This window comes from Hibiscus syriacus, unplaced genomic scaffold, assembly GCF_006381635.1.
Source record: "Hibiscus syriacus cultivar Baekdansim isolate YM2019G1 unplaced genomic scaffold, ASM638163v2 tig00111164_pilon, whole genome shotgun sequence".
Classification (NCBI taxonomy): domain Eukaryota; kingdom Viridiplantae; phylum Streptophyta; class Magnoliopsida; order Malvales; family Malvaceae; genus Hibiscus; species Hibiscus syriacus.
This window is the reverse complement of record NW_024063007.1, coordinates 109,331-124,966: the sequence shown is the minus strand read 5'-3', so window position 1 is coordinate 124,966 and position 15,636 is coordinate 109,331. Positions and strand designations below refer to the sequence as shown.

The following is a 15,636-nucleotide window of genomic DNA, read 5'->3' as shown; positions in this document are numbered from 1 at the left end:
CCCTCGGATGAGTTTTCTATGGCTAAAGGGCTTAGACAAGGATGTAGTCTCTCGCCGCTTTTATTTAATATAGTAGGGGAGCTGCTGCATTTGATGCTTTCTAAAGCAATGGATAAAGGTCTGTTCCAAGGTTTTGTTATTGGGAATTCTGAAAATTCATTTCGGCTATCACATCTTCAGTTTGCTGACGATCTCATCATTTTTTGTCAAGCTTCACTTACCCAGATTAAAAACGTTAAAAGAATTTTAAGGATTTTCAGTATAATGGCGGGGTTGCATTTAAATTTAGCGAAGAGTAAACTTTTTGGGATTAACGTTGATGAGGAAATCCTATCTGATTGGGCGTTGGAAGTGGGCTGTTCAGTTGATCGTTTTCCAACAGAATATTTGGGACTCCCCATCGGTGCTAGGAAGAATTCGGAAGCTTTATGGGAGCCAGTCGTTAAAAAATTTAATTCTAAACTAGCTGGGTGGAAAGCTTCTTCTCTTTCTTTGGCTGGTAGGACAGTCCTATTGAAGTCTGTGTTATCTTCCCTGCCCATATTCTTCTTATCGTTTTTTAAAATGCCTTGCAAAGTAGGCAAGAAGTTAAATTCTTTAATGGCTAAATTTTTATGGGGTGACAGCGAAGATAAGAGGAAGATTCACTGGGTTAATTGGAGTTCAATTTGCAAACCTATGAGCAGTGGTGGCCTTGGAGTTCTTGATTTGAATCTTACGAATCGAGCACTATTGGGGAAATAGGTGTGGAAGTTCGCAAATGAAAAGAATTTCGTATGGAAAAGAATGATATGTAGCAAGCACAAGATCAGTTGCAACTCGATGTCTATCAGCAAGATTATTTCACCTAGATCTTCTTGGATTTTGAGAAGTATTGCCAACAATTTTTGGAAGAATGATTCGATGGGTTTATGTCTTAGATCAAATTCGAAGCTGCAAGTTGGTAATGGAAAGTCTATTTTATTTTGGATTGATCCGTGGATGGAAGAGGTTCCTCTAAAAAATCTTTTCCCTAGAATCTATGCATTATCTCCTAACAAATGGGGCAAGGTTGCTGAATTTGGCAGTCATGAATCAAATTGTTGGGTGTGGAATATTTGCACTAGGAGGAATTTGTCTGACTGGGAGTTGGATCAATAGATGGATTTGATGTTGAAATTGAAGGATATAAAAATTTCAGATTCTGTAGAGGATAGTCTCTCGTGGTCAGCTAGTGGGGATGGATTATTTTCGGTCAAATCTTGCAGGAATGCGCTCGGGTTGGAAGTTGGGAACAAGGATCTGTGGTCAAAGGGGGTGTGGTTGGGACTGTTCCCACCAAGGGTTGAAGCCTTTCTTTGGCAGTTAGCCCATTAGAAAGTGGCAGTAAAAGTGGAGTTGGTTAACAGAGGAATGTCCTTAGGGGAAGATATCCTTTGCCCATTTTGTAAGAAGCATGAGGAATCAGTGCAACATTTGTTTATTACGTGTAATGTAGTTTGGGAATTATGGAATAAGGTAATAAGCCTTTGGGATTTATTTGTAGTTTTACCTTAGGAACCTCCTTCTTTACTTATCTCGTGGGGGAATTTGAGGGTGAATTCATTGATTTGGAAGTTTATCCCGGGAGTCATTTTTTGGTCTATTTGGAAAGCAAGGAATTTTTTTTTTTTGATAAGAATTACAGCCTCATTAAAAACCCCCTTCTTGACTAATGGAACTTTTGAGAAAGTTCCTTAATCAGAGAAGGGAGGAAAAGAGTGCCTTAGGATTTTATTGCTCAAGAAAACATAGTACATAAAAAACACCCAACAGACTGACTAAACACCATAAAAATTACAGAACATTTAACACGACCAGTTCGCCCCTATACAATAGCGAAACTACCACATCCCCTACAACCACAATAACCCAAAACCCCACTCAATGACCTCTAAAGCTATATTATGTGATCAGCCAATCCCCTGTTTAGCTAAGGTATCAGCCTCACAATTACAACTCCTCGGAATATATCTAATAATCATCGCCCTCTCCGAGATAAAGGAAGCAATTTTTTGAACCAGTAACCTAAGGAAAGGAGGAGAAGAAGTCGGTTGTAAGATCCAATCCACCACAGTCTTACAATCACTCTCAATAATTAACCTTCCTTGAGTCGCCCATTCCGACGATAGAAAAAATTCAATGCCTTTCTCTATTGCTTTCGTCTCAGCGAGTGGAGGAGGACCTGGACCAACAGCAAGTGAGAAAGACCCTAGGATTTTGCTTTCCGAGTCCCTTAAAATACCCCCCATTCCCCCCAACAGCCCGTCCCCACTAACTGCCCCATCAACATTAACTTTAAAAAAATGAAGGGGAGGAGGAAGCCATTCCTGAACCTTCATCCTTTTAGGGTGCCTTGTCTGGTGCTTGTCTGCAAGCGACGGGTCTCCAACAAGAGAATCAACCTGAATGAAATCGTTCGGGTATTTAGCAAGGAACCACTTAACCAACCTAAATCTGCAAATGAAGAAAAGATTAGATTTGTCCAGTTTCCCATCATCAAAAACCACCGAATTTCTAGCCTTCCATAGTGACCAAAGAACTACCCCCGGTATAAAGACCCATATTACTGACTTTGGCCTTAAATCCGACCAGGAGCACAACAAAGAAGCTGGATCATTAGGTAAAACTGACGAGACTCCCCATAACCTCCAGAAACTGCTCCATAACTCCCATGCAACCTGACACGAGATAAACAAATGCTGAACTGTTTCCTCCTGCTTAGCACATAACGGACAAGACACCTCCTCCAACGTAACACCCCTTTTTATCAGCTCCGATCTGACTGCCAGTCTTTGATGAGAAACCTGCCAGAGAAAAGTTTCGACTCTAGGTGGGGCCAAACCTGACCAAACGAATTTCTTCCAAGTGAGATTGCCCCCTGAGTTGGCAGAAAGGGTCAACCTGCAGGCTTTAGCAGTAAACAATCCATCACCCTTTCCCGACCATGCCAAAAAATCATCCACCGAATCAGATAACCCAACATTCTCCAATAGTGTCATCAGTCGAATCCAGTGCTCCATCTCCCAGTCACAGAGATTCCTTCTCGTATGAATGTTCCAAATCCACTTATTGCTTATTATGCTTCCAAACTCTGAAACTTTTCCCCACTTATTGTTGGATAGAGCATATATTCTCGGAAATTGATTTTTTAAGGATTCCTCATTTAGCCACACATCATGCCAGAATACAATCGACTTTCCATTACCTACTTGTATCTTCAAGTGAGATCTTAAACCATTTTCAATTGCGTCCTCTGCCAAGTAATTTCTTGTAATACCCTTCCATATCCAGGAATCCGAAGGAGAGATTATCTTGTTAAGGTCTAAAGACATAGTACTCGCATTATGTTTACTGCAAATCATGTTCTTCCAAAGTGAGTCTTTTTCATTTGCGAATTTCCACACCCATTTACCTAGTAGTACTCTGTTAGCGAAATTCAAATCCAAGATTCCCAGCCCACCCTCCTCTACGGGAAGACAAACCCTTTTCCAATTCACCCAGTGAATTCTGCTTTTTGAAGAACCCTCCTCCCACAGAAAGTTTGCCATAATAGAATTTAGTTTCCTATAGACCTTACTCGGAATTCTGAAAATAGAGAGGAAAAAAATTGGCAGGGAGGATAAAACTGATTTGATCAACACTAATCTCCCCGCCATAGAAAGTGAGGAAGCTTTCCATCCGGATAATTTTTTGTTGAAGCTTTGCATGACTGGCTCCCAAAGAGCCTCTGAGTTCCTTTTTGCACCTAATGGTAACCCTAAATACACTGTTGGAAGAACCCCAACAGCACAACCAATCTCCTTAGCCCATTCATTTAATACCTCGCCCTCCACATTGATTCCATACAGATTACTCTTCGACATATTCAAATGGAGGCCAGTCATTATGCTAAAAGTTCTCAGGACTCTTTTAATATTGAGGATGTAGGTAGATGAGTCTCGGACAAAACACAATCAGGTCATCCGCAAACTGTAGATGAGTTAGACTTAGGGCATCCGATCTTCAAAAAGTAAAACCCTGAAAAAATCCCACATCCGCCGCTTTCATCAACATACGATTTAACAGTTCCCCCACTAAGTTAAACAATAGAGGAGACAAACTACATCCTTGTCTCAATCCTTTGCCCATCGAGAACTCCTCTGTAGGTGAACCGTTCACTAATACCGATATCGACACCGTAGAGAGGCAACATTTTATCCAGGAAACCCATCTCTCCCCGAAGCCCATGACTCTCAGTAATCTAAAAATAATTGGCCATTCAACCGAGTCATACGCCCTCTGAAAATCAGCTTTGAAAACCACCCCTTTCAGCCCTCGCTTCCTCCAACTATCTATACCTTCGTTTGCAATAAAAGCACGGTCTAGTAATTGTCTCCTCGGAATGAATGCAAACTGTGAAGGGCTCACAATATCTTGGATCACCGAAACTAGTCTCCTTGCTAAAACTTTGGAGACGATTTTATAGAGACTGCCAACTAGACTGATAGGTCTGTAATCTTCAATACATTCCGGATTGCCTTTCTTTGGAATCAGAGAAATGAACGCATGATTGACTCCATGATCCCATTTTCTGCCATAGTAAAAATCCTCTATAAACTTCATAAGATCCACCTTTATAATTGGCCAAACTTTCTTGTAAAACCCCATTGTAAAACCATCGGGGCCTGGAGCTTTAGAGCTGTCCGAAGAAAAAATGGCCTCCCTTACTTCCTCTTCTGAAAACATAACCTCGAGGCCAGTCCTTTGCTCTTCTCTCAATATATCAAAATTCAGGTTCAAGTTCTCTACCTCTAGAAAATCTCTGGAATTATATGCTTTCTTGAAGAACTGAGAGACAGCAACTTTAATCAACTCTGGGACTGTCAACACCTCCCCATCCACTTTCAATTCCGAAATAGAGTTGAACCTGTTTCTGTTAACAGCACATAGGTGGAAGAACCTAGTGTTTCTGTCTCCATCTTTAATCCATTTCTCTCTCGACAGTTGGAACCAAATACTTTCCTCGATTCTGTACAATTTCCATAACTCATTTCTGGAAGATAGGAGCTGTTCCCAGTCCAAGGAAGAAAGTCCACTGCTTTGTGCCTTAATTTCCAGATCATAAATTTTACTCTCCAACCCAATAATAGCCTCCGATATCCCCTGTTTACTCCTGATTGGCCATTCCTTGATACGTTTTTTGGTACCTTTTAAAAAATTGAACATTCTGCTTCCCCCTCTATCGTTGGCCCGATCTAACACTACATTTTGAACCATATCTACAAAACCATCCTCCTCCATCAAATAGTTGAAAAACCGAAAAGGTTTCGGTCCCCAATTCTTCCCATCTTCCGCCATTAGAATCGGGTTGTGATCAGAAAGAGATCTAGGGAGTAGTTTCTGAACCACCTTGGGGAAGCACCTTAAGAAGCTGCTGCTCAATAAGAAACGATCCAGCCTTACCCATGTGGTAACCTCTCTATTACTACCCCATGTGAAGGTGCCACCTACCAAAGGGAGGTCAATTAGATTTGACTGTTGCAGGAAATTCCTTAGCAGACCCATTGAATGCCAGTTTTGAGAGGCACCAATCTTCTCCTCTTGTTCGAGATAAGCATTGAAATCTCCCCCAATGCAGAGAGGCAAATCAACCGAATGCACAAAACTCAACAGCTGACTAAAAAACTCCTTTTCTTCCTCAACCGATGGGCCATATACATTAATAAAAACACACTCCAACTTAGACACCTTGAACCTTCCTTTTAACATCTGAAATCTACTATGATTGCCCACCTCATTTGCCTCAAAAACATTATCATTCCACAAACACATCAATCCACCAGCAGACCCATCCGCTGGCTGAAAACTTGCTCCCTTCAATAGCTTTCCTCCTAACTTCCTCTTCAATCCCTTCCGACTTTTATTTAGTTTTGTCTCCTGTAAAAACAATATAACCGGTTTAATCTTATTTACAAGTCTCGACACCCCTCTAATTTTTTCCTTTCTACCTAATCCCCTAACATTCCACGAAATAAAATTGCACTCCATCATATGCACTTCCTGCCGAAACCTTCAGGACACAGAAAACTGGCTCACTGACCTGCTTCATTGACCCCCCCTGCTCCTTCCTCCATCATTCTAATTTTATCCATGAAAGCCTCCCTCCCTTCCTTAAAAGAAATGCCTAAACTCTGACAAACTTCCAAAGTATTCAATGCTTCCTCCAAAACTTTAGAGAAGGACCGAGAATAGACTGTAGACACTTGTGCACTTGCCAAAGCATCTGTGATTAAGCCTCTTCTCTTCTTTCTGTACAATCTTCGACTCTTTGAAATAATAGACGGGTCTACCCCCCCCCTGGTTGGAGAAAAACTGCTCTTCATATGCCCCGTAGAAGTATTCTGAATTTGACCAGAACCTGTTGACTACTTGACTTGGCCCCTATCCCTTGAAGCTGAAGAAAATTGCTTAAAATTATGAAGAACCAGCTTGATCTGACTTTGTTTATGGCTATTTTCTGAACATAGCCATACTCTTCTTGTTTTCGACCTTCTGTACACCCTAACAAAACGTCCACAACCCCTCACACCTTCAGAAGTATTGCTAATTGACAATCCTTTCGAAACCTGATATCCCACTCTCCATCTCCTACACCTCTTCCCCATTGGATTGCTAATAGCCTTTTTAGATTTACATTCTTTATCGCCCTTATCCCACTCTTCCAAATCCTTGCTGTTTTCCTTCACCTCCTCCCCCATGAAACTACTATTATCCACATATGTTTGAAATAGAGTTTGGTCCCGGAAATTACTTTCATTAACCACAGGACAACACTGGGCTGGAGAAATATACCCAATCTGCTCAGGCCCAATCTTCACATATCTGCCCGTTTTAGGGTTAATCCCACAGTCATTGACACCTTTATCTTGCCCCGAGGATTCACCTCCCAAACTGCACATCCTTTTTTCTCTCTGCGGAAAGGGTTTTTGACACTTTCTTCTTACTTTTAACCTTACCTAGTACTGTCCCTTGATCACTCTGGACAGTCCCTATAATATCATTGACTTCCACGTTTAAATTCAAATTTCCCTCAAACAGCGTGTCAACCCCATGACAGGCGCCTGACATCGACTGAAAATTCAACCGTCCTTGCAGCTCTTCTCTATCGTCTCCTTTGTTCCCTTCCGAATGAGTTTCTTCCCCCGGACCGACTCGTCCTTCCACAGAACCGGCTTCCTCCACTCCATCATCCAGCTCCAGAAAGAACTCATCGCAGCCTTCCACTTTGATTTTAATAATAAAGGATCTACCATATGTATTAATGACTACCTGGGACGGAATATCAAACGGACTTTCCACTCTTATCAGCAATTGAGCCACCCTGCAATCCACTCTTTGAGCAGTTTGATCCTGAATCTTTACTAACTTGCCCCATCTCTCTGCCAAGCTAGAAAAGAAAGAAACTGACCAGCAATTCAGAGGGACACCCATCAAGGAAACTGCACAGAAAGATAAAGGAACACCCTCCTCCTCCATAACAGGCACAAAACCTATCGAACCAAAAAGACAATGCCTCCCATTTATCCTTCACCGCTGCGGTTTTCTCTTCCACCGACTGAAAGACAATCAGACAGGCATTTTTCGCAAAACCCCACCTTACCACCTTGACATTGAAGCCCTTAGTCCTTAAACTTCTTTGCACAAGCTCCACCTCGAAAATATGCTTACATATACCAGTTAGAGATGATCTTAACCAAGTTCTTTCTTCCAATGGAATATGCACGTCCAAAGTCTTCTTACCCCCCCTTCACATCGCAACCACTATTCCACTGCTGGTTCTCCATAAAATCCCTTCCCACTACCGACTCCTTGTAAGATCTTCCATCATGAAATTTACTAAGCAACTCCCTCTTCCTAGTCTCAACAAGGCTTATTGATCTCTTCCCACGCGACTCCTTTTCTCTTACCACTCCTGACCCCACTCCAGGAACTTGCTCACGGCCTCTCAGAAAGCCTCTCTTCTGATATTTTGCAATCGACACCGATATTTTCCTACCATCTACCACAACGTTATTCATCCTATCCTTTGCATAGAACAGATCCTCCTTACTTGCAAAATGCACAAAGGCGAATGTATAGTCCTTGTACTTTGGTCTTCTATTGACAAACGGAATGAAAACTTTAATCACCTTGCCGAAATAACTAAAACGCTCCCATAAAACACTTCTATGAACTCTCCTACTAAGATTATCAATGAAAGCAACCCATACTCCTTCGCCAGGCAGTGCTCCGCCTCTGTCTGAAGAACCAATACCATGCGCCACGCTCACTCTCTCAAAATTCCTATACAGGAGGATTTGCTCATTGGGGATCCTTCACTTGCAGATGGAATTTCGGTTTCTGAATTAAAGGATTGCTCTGTGCTTTGCTGGCTACCCCCCTGTTGATTTTTTGAAGATGAACGTCGATGGAGCTGTAAGGTTAAGTGACTCGGTTGGTGGTATTGGAAGTATCCTTAGGGATTGGAATAGTTGCACTCTGTTGACTTTTTCAGAGAATATCGGTCAAGGTTCCCCACCAGTTGCTGAGTTAAAGGCTATTAAAAGAGGCATTGAAATCTTTTTGGCATCACAATGGTTTTCTGTCACTAAGCTGATTGTTGAGAGTGATTACAAGTCAGCAGTGGAGTGGGTTCACTTTCCGGCGTAAGCACCTGTTTTCTTATTGCCTCTAGTTAAAGAAATTCTATCACTCTTCTCTGAAAAGGTGTTGTTAATTAGGTTGATTCCAAGGGCTTGTAATGGGGAGGCAGATAGTTTAGCAAAGATGGGGATTGGTTGATTGTAAGACTATAGACACTTGTTATTGTCCTTCCCAGTCAGTAGGTTTCTCAAGTAGGTGGAGTTATTAAGTTTTATGTCAGGATTTCTGGTGTAATTGTTAAGTTTTATGTAATTTTGGTTCAGCAATAAAACGAGGCACTCTTTTCCTCCCTCCAATAGTGGATCCTTTCTGTTGGGAAAGAGCTATCTATGAGGGAGGTTTTTAATGATGCCTTCTATTCCTATAAAAAAACTACAAAGAATAAAACATGAACTAAACTCAAGCATTGTTTCATGAAAATTTTATATAAGTATCTTCCCTTTCCTCATTAAGCTCCATTTTCATGGCTCCTGAACTAGTTTCGTCCGATGATAAATTCATACCCACTAGAGATGCTGCAACCCAAGAGTTGAGTGGTTTCAATAAGGAAGACGTTTGAAAAACTTCAAATCTTCCTAACAGAACTTGAGAAGCCAGTGGGATCATGTTCCGTGATCCAATCAGGTAAGTATTCTATGACCCATTATCTAAGCGACAAGCTAGGAAAAGCTAAAGACAATTTAGAAGTTGACAAGAAGATATCAAAGACTGATTGGGAAATTCATATATCTTCCTCATACAAGACCAAACATATCTTATGCAGTAGGTGTTCAAATTCAGTTTATGCACAATCCTTGAGAAGTACACTTACAAGCTGCATACAAAGCCCTTCAATACCTTAAGGGCACTACTGACAAAGAAATCCTATTCAAACGAACTGGAATTCTCAACTTGGAGGCATACACCGATGCAGATTGGGCTGGACTAATTTTAGATAAATCCACCTCAAGGTATATATTTTTCTTGGAGGTAGCCTTATAACTTGGAGGAGTAAGAAACAATCGGTGGTCTCTAGATCGAGTGCTAAAGCTAAGTTTCAAGCAATGGCTCAACATATATGTGACAAGAAGTCAGCTATCAATATTACATACAATCTCATACAACAGGACTGAACAAAACATTAAGAAATCGATAGTCTTGTCATTAAGGAAAAACTTGAGAATGAACTCATTTTCACTCTGTACGTTCCTACCAACAAGCAACTGGCAAACATCTAAACAAAGGGACTCCCAAATACAACATTTCAAAGTATCACCAACAGAATAGGAATGGAAAGAACTCACTCAACAGCTTGAGGAGGGGTGTTGACAATCTGAGAAATTTGGATTAAAAAAATTAAGGTATTATACCCCTAATAATCTGGTTGCTGATCTCTAGGAAATTATTTCTTGACAATCCTAGTCAATGCAAGTTGTAAATAGAAATAGGATAACATGTTGTAAATGCATAAAATAATCATGATATTGTGTAATTAAAACTTTCCTAGATTAGTCATTCCTTGTGAACTATAAATAGTTAATACCTATTGTCAATACGAGATATAAGAGAACAATTTTATTCAGATAACACAAAATATTCCACACTAGCAAACTTAGAACGGGAGTAAATCAGATTCAGGGCAAACCAAAATCACTGTGGTGAACTGGATCATTCAAAGCTTCCATCAATGAACCAAGAATAAAACTCTCAGGTACTGACTTCACACAACTTCCATATTTTATCCATTCTATTTCCAAAAATGACTGCATGATCATGCACCTAACTGCATTGTTTCAGAAAGAAAGAGAGCATGAACACATTATGAAAAAGTTTACCATAAACCATCAATTAACCCATCACTAATCAAGGTCATGCAGGATGACATCAATACCTTGAGGATTACCATGACAAAAGCCTCGCTTCCACAAAATCGATAACCAGCTAAAGACTTCAGTCCAAGTTTCTGACTGAGTTGGATGGACACTTCCACTAATAGCACTTACAAAATTATCATGTGAGACGGAAAATTGAAGCAACAAAGTTATCTGTAAGAAACCAAAACAATTAAGCAAGTAGGTAGGTTACAACTGAGTTTCTAAAAGAGTTTTGCATCACAAAGAAAAGAAAGGGAAAAATTAGCATCACTAAATACAGGTTACTTCCTTTTGGTAACAACAATTGGAACACAATACATTAGAGACATGCCACTATGCAAGTGGAAACTCGTTGATTGCGTGGATATTCCTTAAACATAATTAGTCAACTAAGTCAAACAATTATCAATATCTTTTCATCATATATTTTGTGCCAAAAAAATAACCACTTCAGGAAAAGACGCAGACTAGCAAAAACCTTATAGATATGCTACAAGTAGTTAAATAATCCTCAGAAAGGGCCATGAAAGTACTCCAATATTTTGGATAATATAAATTTAACTAATTTCTTCAAACATTAGCTCCACATCCAAGTGCCTAAACATTTTCTCATTCAAACATCATGCGCTACAGTTCTCATCAATGTTGTTGAAATCAACCCCTGGTAACTCTTTTCTTTTTACTTTCCCTTGGGAGAACATGTAAATGTTGGCATTATTTATCCCATAAATTAGCTTTGTCAATTAGATAAAATAAAAATTCCATACTAGCATCTTTCTATCATCATCATCATAGGTTACTCCTCTATCAATGAAAAAAAGATGATTAGACGTCTATCTAATTAAACTATCTAAGATCATACCATACTTTCAGTAAAAAATGGATTTTATCTGGTACCTGATGATTCCAAGCAGCTTCTACAAGGTGAGTACCATACTCTTCAAGCATATCAAATAAGAGTATGAAAGCTTCCCATTGCTGCCGACTATTCAAGCCTGAATCAGTTGAGCTGCAGACTTCCCCTACCCCCAGTGACTTTGCTTCGTTATAAGCCCAGAGCTCTCTCTTTGTCACACCATGAGGAACTGAATGTTTCCCTTGGGTTCTCTTCTCTAAAATATCAAAATGTTGTTGGTTCCCACTACTCATACATAACAGTTTCTTCAGTATATGCAATGTTTGTTTCCTCACTAGGCTCTCATCATCAACCTGACACACCAACAAATAAAGTGATAATAAATGAAAAGGAAGTGAAGGTAGTTAATATATGTTAGATAAACCAAAATCAACAAGAAGAGGGGGAAAAGATTGGGTCAAATACCAATCCTCTTTTGATTTCATTCCAAAATTCTTTTTCATTTCTTATATCGAACTCCTCTGTTGCATCAGTTATCTTAGTGTTTTCAAAAGTTACACTACAAGAGAAATAAGACAAATATAGGGAAAGTATCCTGTATGCATCTCTCCTCTCTAACGATCCAAGGGAGAACAGTTTTCCACAGCAAGTCCACATTCTCATAAAGAACTGATTCCTGCAAGCTAACCGGATTTAGTCAGTAATCAAGTCATGTTAAAAAGGTAAAAAGAATATTACTAACAAACACAATTTGCTAGGAACCACTACCTGGAAAGTATATGTGTCTGCCCATGAACTGAGGTTTTAAAAGAACTGTGAGAAACAAATGTTTTGAAGATGACAGGCAGAAGAAAGCAAATTGTACAAGACCGATTTTCCAAACTTTGTAAAAGTAATCTTTCAGTCACATTACACAAATTATAAAGTAAATTAGCTGTGAATTTTTCAACATAACACACATTTTCCAGAAATGAGCATGTAACTGGAGCAGCTTGAAAAGCTTGTAGTCCAGCATCCAAAGTAATGCTTAGAACATGGAATGATAGAGGCAAGGGGAAATATTCAGATGTAGAAAGTGTACAATCCATGCTAGAATCCAAATTTTCGTTGATATTCTTAAGCAAGTCATTTGAGACATGGAAAACTGATATTCTATCAACCCCGGTACCAAGCAAATCTCCATTTTGAATCATACCAGCAGAAATGCCAATAGACCTTAGGGAAAAAGATACCAAAGTTGCATCCAGAACTTCCCAAGCATTAGTCCTTTGCACAATATCAAAGAACAAATCTGCAATCTAAAATCAAACATCATGCATTCAACCTAACCGTAAAAATAAAAAGAGAAAACAAAGAAGTAGATGCACGTTATTAGATGTCAAAACTGTAAATAAAAAACTATCCTACCTGGTTAAGAAGCTCAAGGTCAAATTCATGTCCCATTTTCATCAGAGGAATAAAACCTTCCCATATAAAAGACTGTAGGCCTTCATGATTAGTCTCTGCATAGAAACTACCATTAGTAATGAACTTCATCAAAACATTGATACTCATCAAGAAAACAAGAATAAAAAGTCTCTTTAGGTTTCATCTACAACAGATCAAACGTAGATAATACTAGATTAATAATCTCAATATCACCCAAGGTGACAATTAATTCAGCCACGGTAGTCTCTTAGTACAGTGAACATGAACTTGTTTTCACTTTATTCTCCAACGGGCTTTTCAGTTCCTTTTCATGAGCTAGATGAGAGTCACCAAAACGAATAAAATAAACGATAAAATCAGAAATAAACTAAGATAAGCAAAGAAAGAACTAGGTTTACATCTTCCTGTTGAAAAGTGTCAACAGAAAACGAAGAGGAAGAATAACTGACTCGCTTTAGTAAGAAGATGGCATAATGCTCCAACCATTGACGCAATACTGTTACGACGATCAGAATCCAATTTCCCATCCTTATTAGCACTCTAATAATAAGACAACAAAATGAATAATTTGCTATGAAAAAGATGGAAAATAAAAGAACAAATAGTAGAGTTTGCTTCTTTTGCATAAAAGAAAACGCTGATTGTGATTTTCCTATTAGGTTTTCGCAGAGTAGGAAAAGAAACTTGCCTCGATGAGCTCGGGGAGATCGTCCAGAAGAGAAGAGAAAAGTGACGACGGAGATAAGACGGTTGAAGTCAATATACAATCCAACATAGGTGGTATGGCTGATGGAGGAATTTTTCCGAAGCTCTTTGACAGTGAAGAGATAACGGCGGCGGCCATTGCATCCGTTGAAAAATTACTTTTTTTCTTCTTCAATTATTTATAGAAATTTAAACGGGAAAGATTGGCGCAACGGCTACAAATTGCAGTTATTACATAAACCGCCTTTTTCTTGTATAAACCCTAATCTCGTGCATTGGGCTCAAGAACCTTTCCAGGCCCTAGTGCTTTTACAATTGACAAAAATCATTTTTAAAAAATATTGTGAAATAGGGTTAAATTATGAAAATAATATTTATTTTATATTCATTTAAATAAATGGCACTACAAACATTTATATTTAGGAAAATTGCATACTTTTGATATTATATATTACGTATTAAACGTTTTTTAAAAGGTGTGTTATGTAGTAATTTTTTAGATGAAACATTTAATATTGACGTTATTTATGATTAAAATGAAAGAAATTAGAATAACGGGTCAAAAACTTACAGAAAATATATGAATTTCATTTTAAAAAAAAGAAGCAATGCACATTTAGAAAGCTAAAACACTTGAAAAAAATATATATAAACAATATGAGATTTAAGAATAACATGATCAATACTTGTTGATTTTGAGTTGTCAATAATAGTTCTTAAACTTGATCAGACTCATATTAGTACGACAAATAAATTTAAGAACCATCTTTAATTGTCGTACTGATATGAGTTTAATCAAATTTAAGAAATATCTTTAACAACTCAAAAAAAAATTGACATTGAGATTTTTAAATCTCATATTGTTTTATATATGTGTTTTTGCAAGCCTTTCATTATATCATTCTAAATATACACTCATTGAGTGATTGAAGATAAAGTTGATACATGTGCATTGTTATATATCCGACTCGTGCTCATATATGTCTTTGGCATGTTCCATGCCGCGTTATTTTTTTAATAAAATTCATACAATTTGTTTTAAATTTGTATGTATTATTTTTATTTCTTTCATTTTAATCTTAGATATCGTCAACGTTAGAAATATCGTTCAATGAAACTGTCACATCAATAAAGACCCTCCTACTTGATGCATTTTTACCAAAATAGTATATTTTTCCCAAATATAAATATTTGTCATTTACTTAAACAAATATAAAATGAGTATTATTCGTACAATATTACCGTGAAATTGTACAAAAAATTGATTAATCATATATATATATATATATATACACACACACGTACGTGCGTGTGTGTGTGTGTGAGAGAGAATACTTATATATTATAGTACCAAATCAAAGTTTCTTTTATCGTATTTTAAATTTGATTAAAATTTATGTATTTTAATATGTATTTTATTTTTAATCCATCAAAAAAATATGATAGGTTTCATAAAAATAAAATAAGTATATAGATCCAATGTCTATTATACTTTTCTTTTATTAATTTAACATGGATTATTATTTAATACTCCTATAATATAGGTAAAAGGTAAATATTATATAAAATAAAATATTTTTTAAAAATATTAAATATATTTAAGAAAACACTTATCATCATGTTAGTCTGATTAATAAAATTATTCTTTTACAAATAATTGTTCTTAACCATAATTAATTTATTTTTAGCTTTATTTCATTTGACTCACAAAACGAGTAAGAAAAATATTTTAAACAAAAAATATATTTATAAGGGTAAATTATGCATTTGGTCACCCAAGTATCACTTTGGTTCCATTTTGATCACAACCTATTTTTTCAAAAGCGTACCTAACATTATGTTTTGGTTTCGTTTTGGCCACCCACCATTAAAAAATAAACAAAACTACTGACATTATAATTATTTATTTATTTTTTCAATGATAACATAACATTATCTTATGGTGACATGATAGCATCACAATTAATTTTTTAATAGTAAGTGATCAAAACATTATGATTTTGAGAAAAATATTATTTTTTCAATGATAACTAAATACATAGTTTAACCTATTTATAAAGAATAGTTGTGCAGCTTTTCATGCAACATCGT

At 37.5% G+C, this 15,636-nt stretch overlaps 1 protein-coding gene across 2 annotated transcripts in view; it reads right to left on the bottom strand.

Annotated features, from left to right (window-relative positions):
- LOC120155085 overlaps positions 1-13,801 on the bottom strand; it is a 45,424-nt gene extending 31,623 nt beyond the window's left edge. For both annotated transcript variants that reach the window (XM_039166662.1, XM_039166660.1), the window contains exons 1-8: positions 13,529-13,801; positions 13,290-13,380; positions 12,820-12,914; positions 12,181-12,710; positions 11,878-12,088; positions 11,454-11,765; positions 10,574-10,727; positions 10,328-10,465 (exon numbers count right to left, since the gene is read on the bottom strand). In XM_039166662.1, the coding sequence (XP_039022593.1) occupies positions 10,328-10,465; positions 10,574-10,727; positions 11,454-11,765; positions 11,878-12,088; positions 12,181-12,710; positions 12,820-12,914; positions 13,290-13,380; positions 13,529-13,684 (1,687 nt within the window). In that variant the 5' untranslated portion in view covers positions 13,685-13,801. The remainder of the gene's footprint in view (positions 1-10,327; positions 10,466-10,573; positions 10,728-11,453; positions 11,766-11,877; positions 12,089-12,180; positions 12,711-12,819; positions 12,915-13,289; positions 13,381-13,528) is intronic.
- Between the last annotated feature and the right edge of the window lie 1,835 nt (positions 13,802-15,636).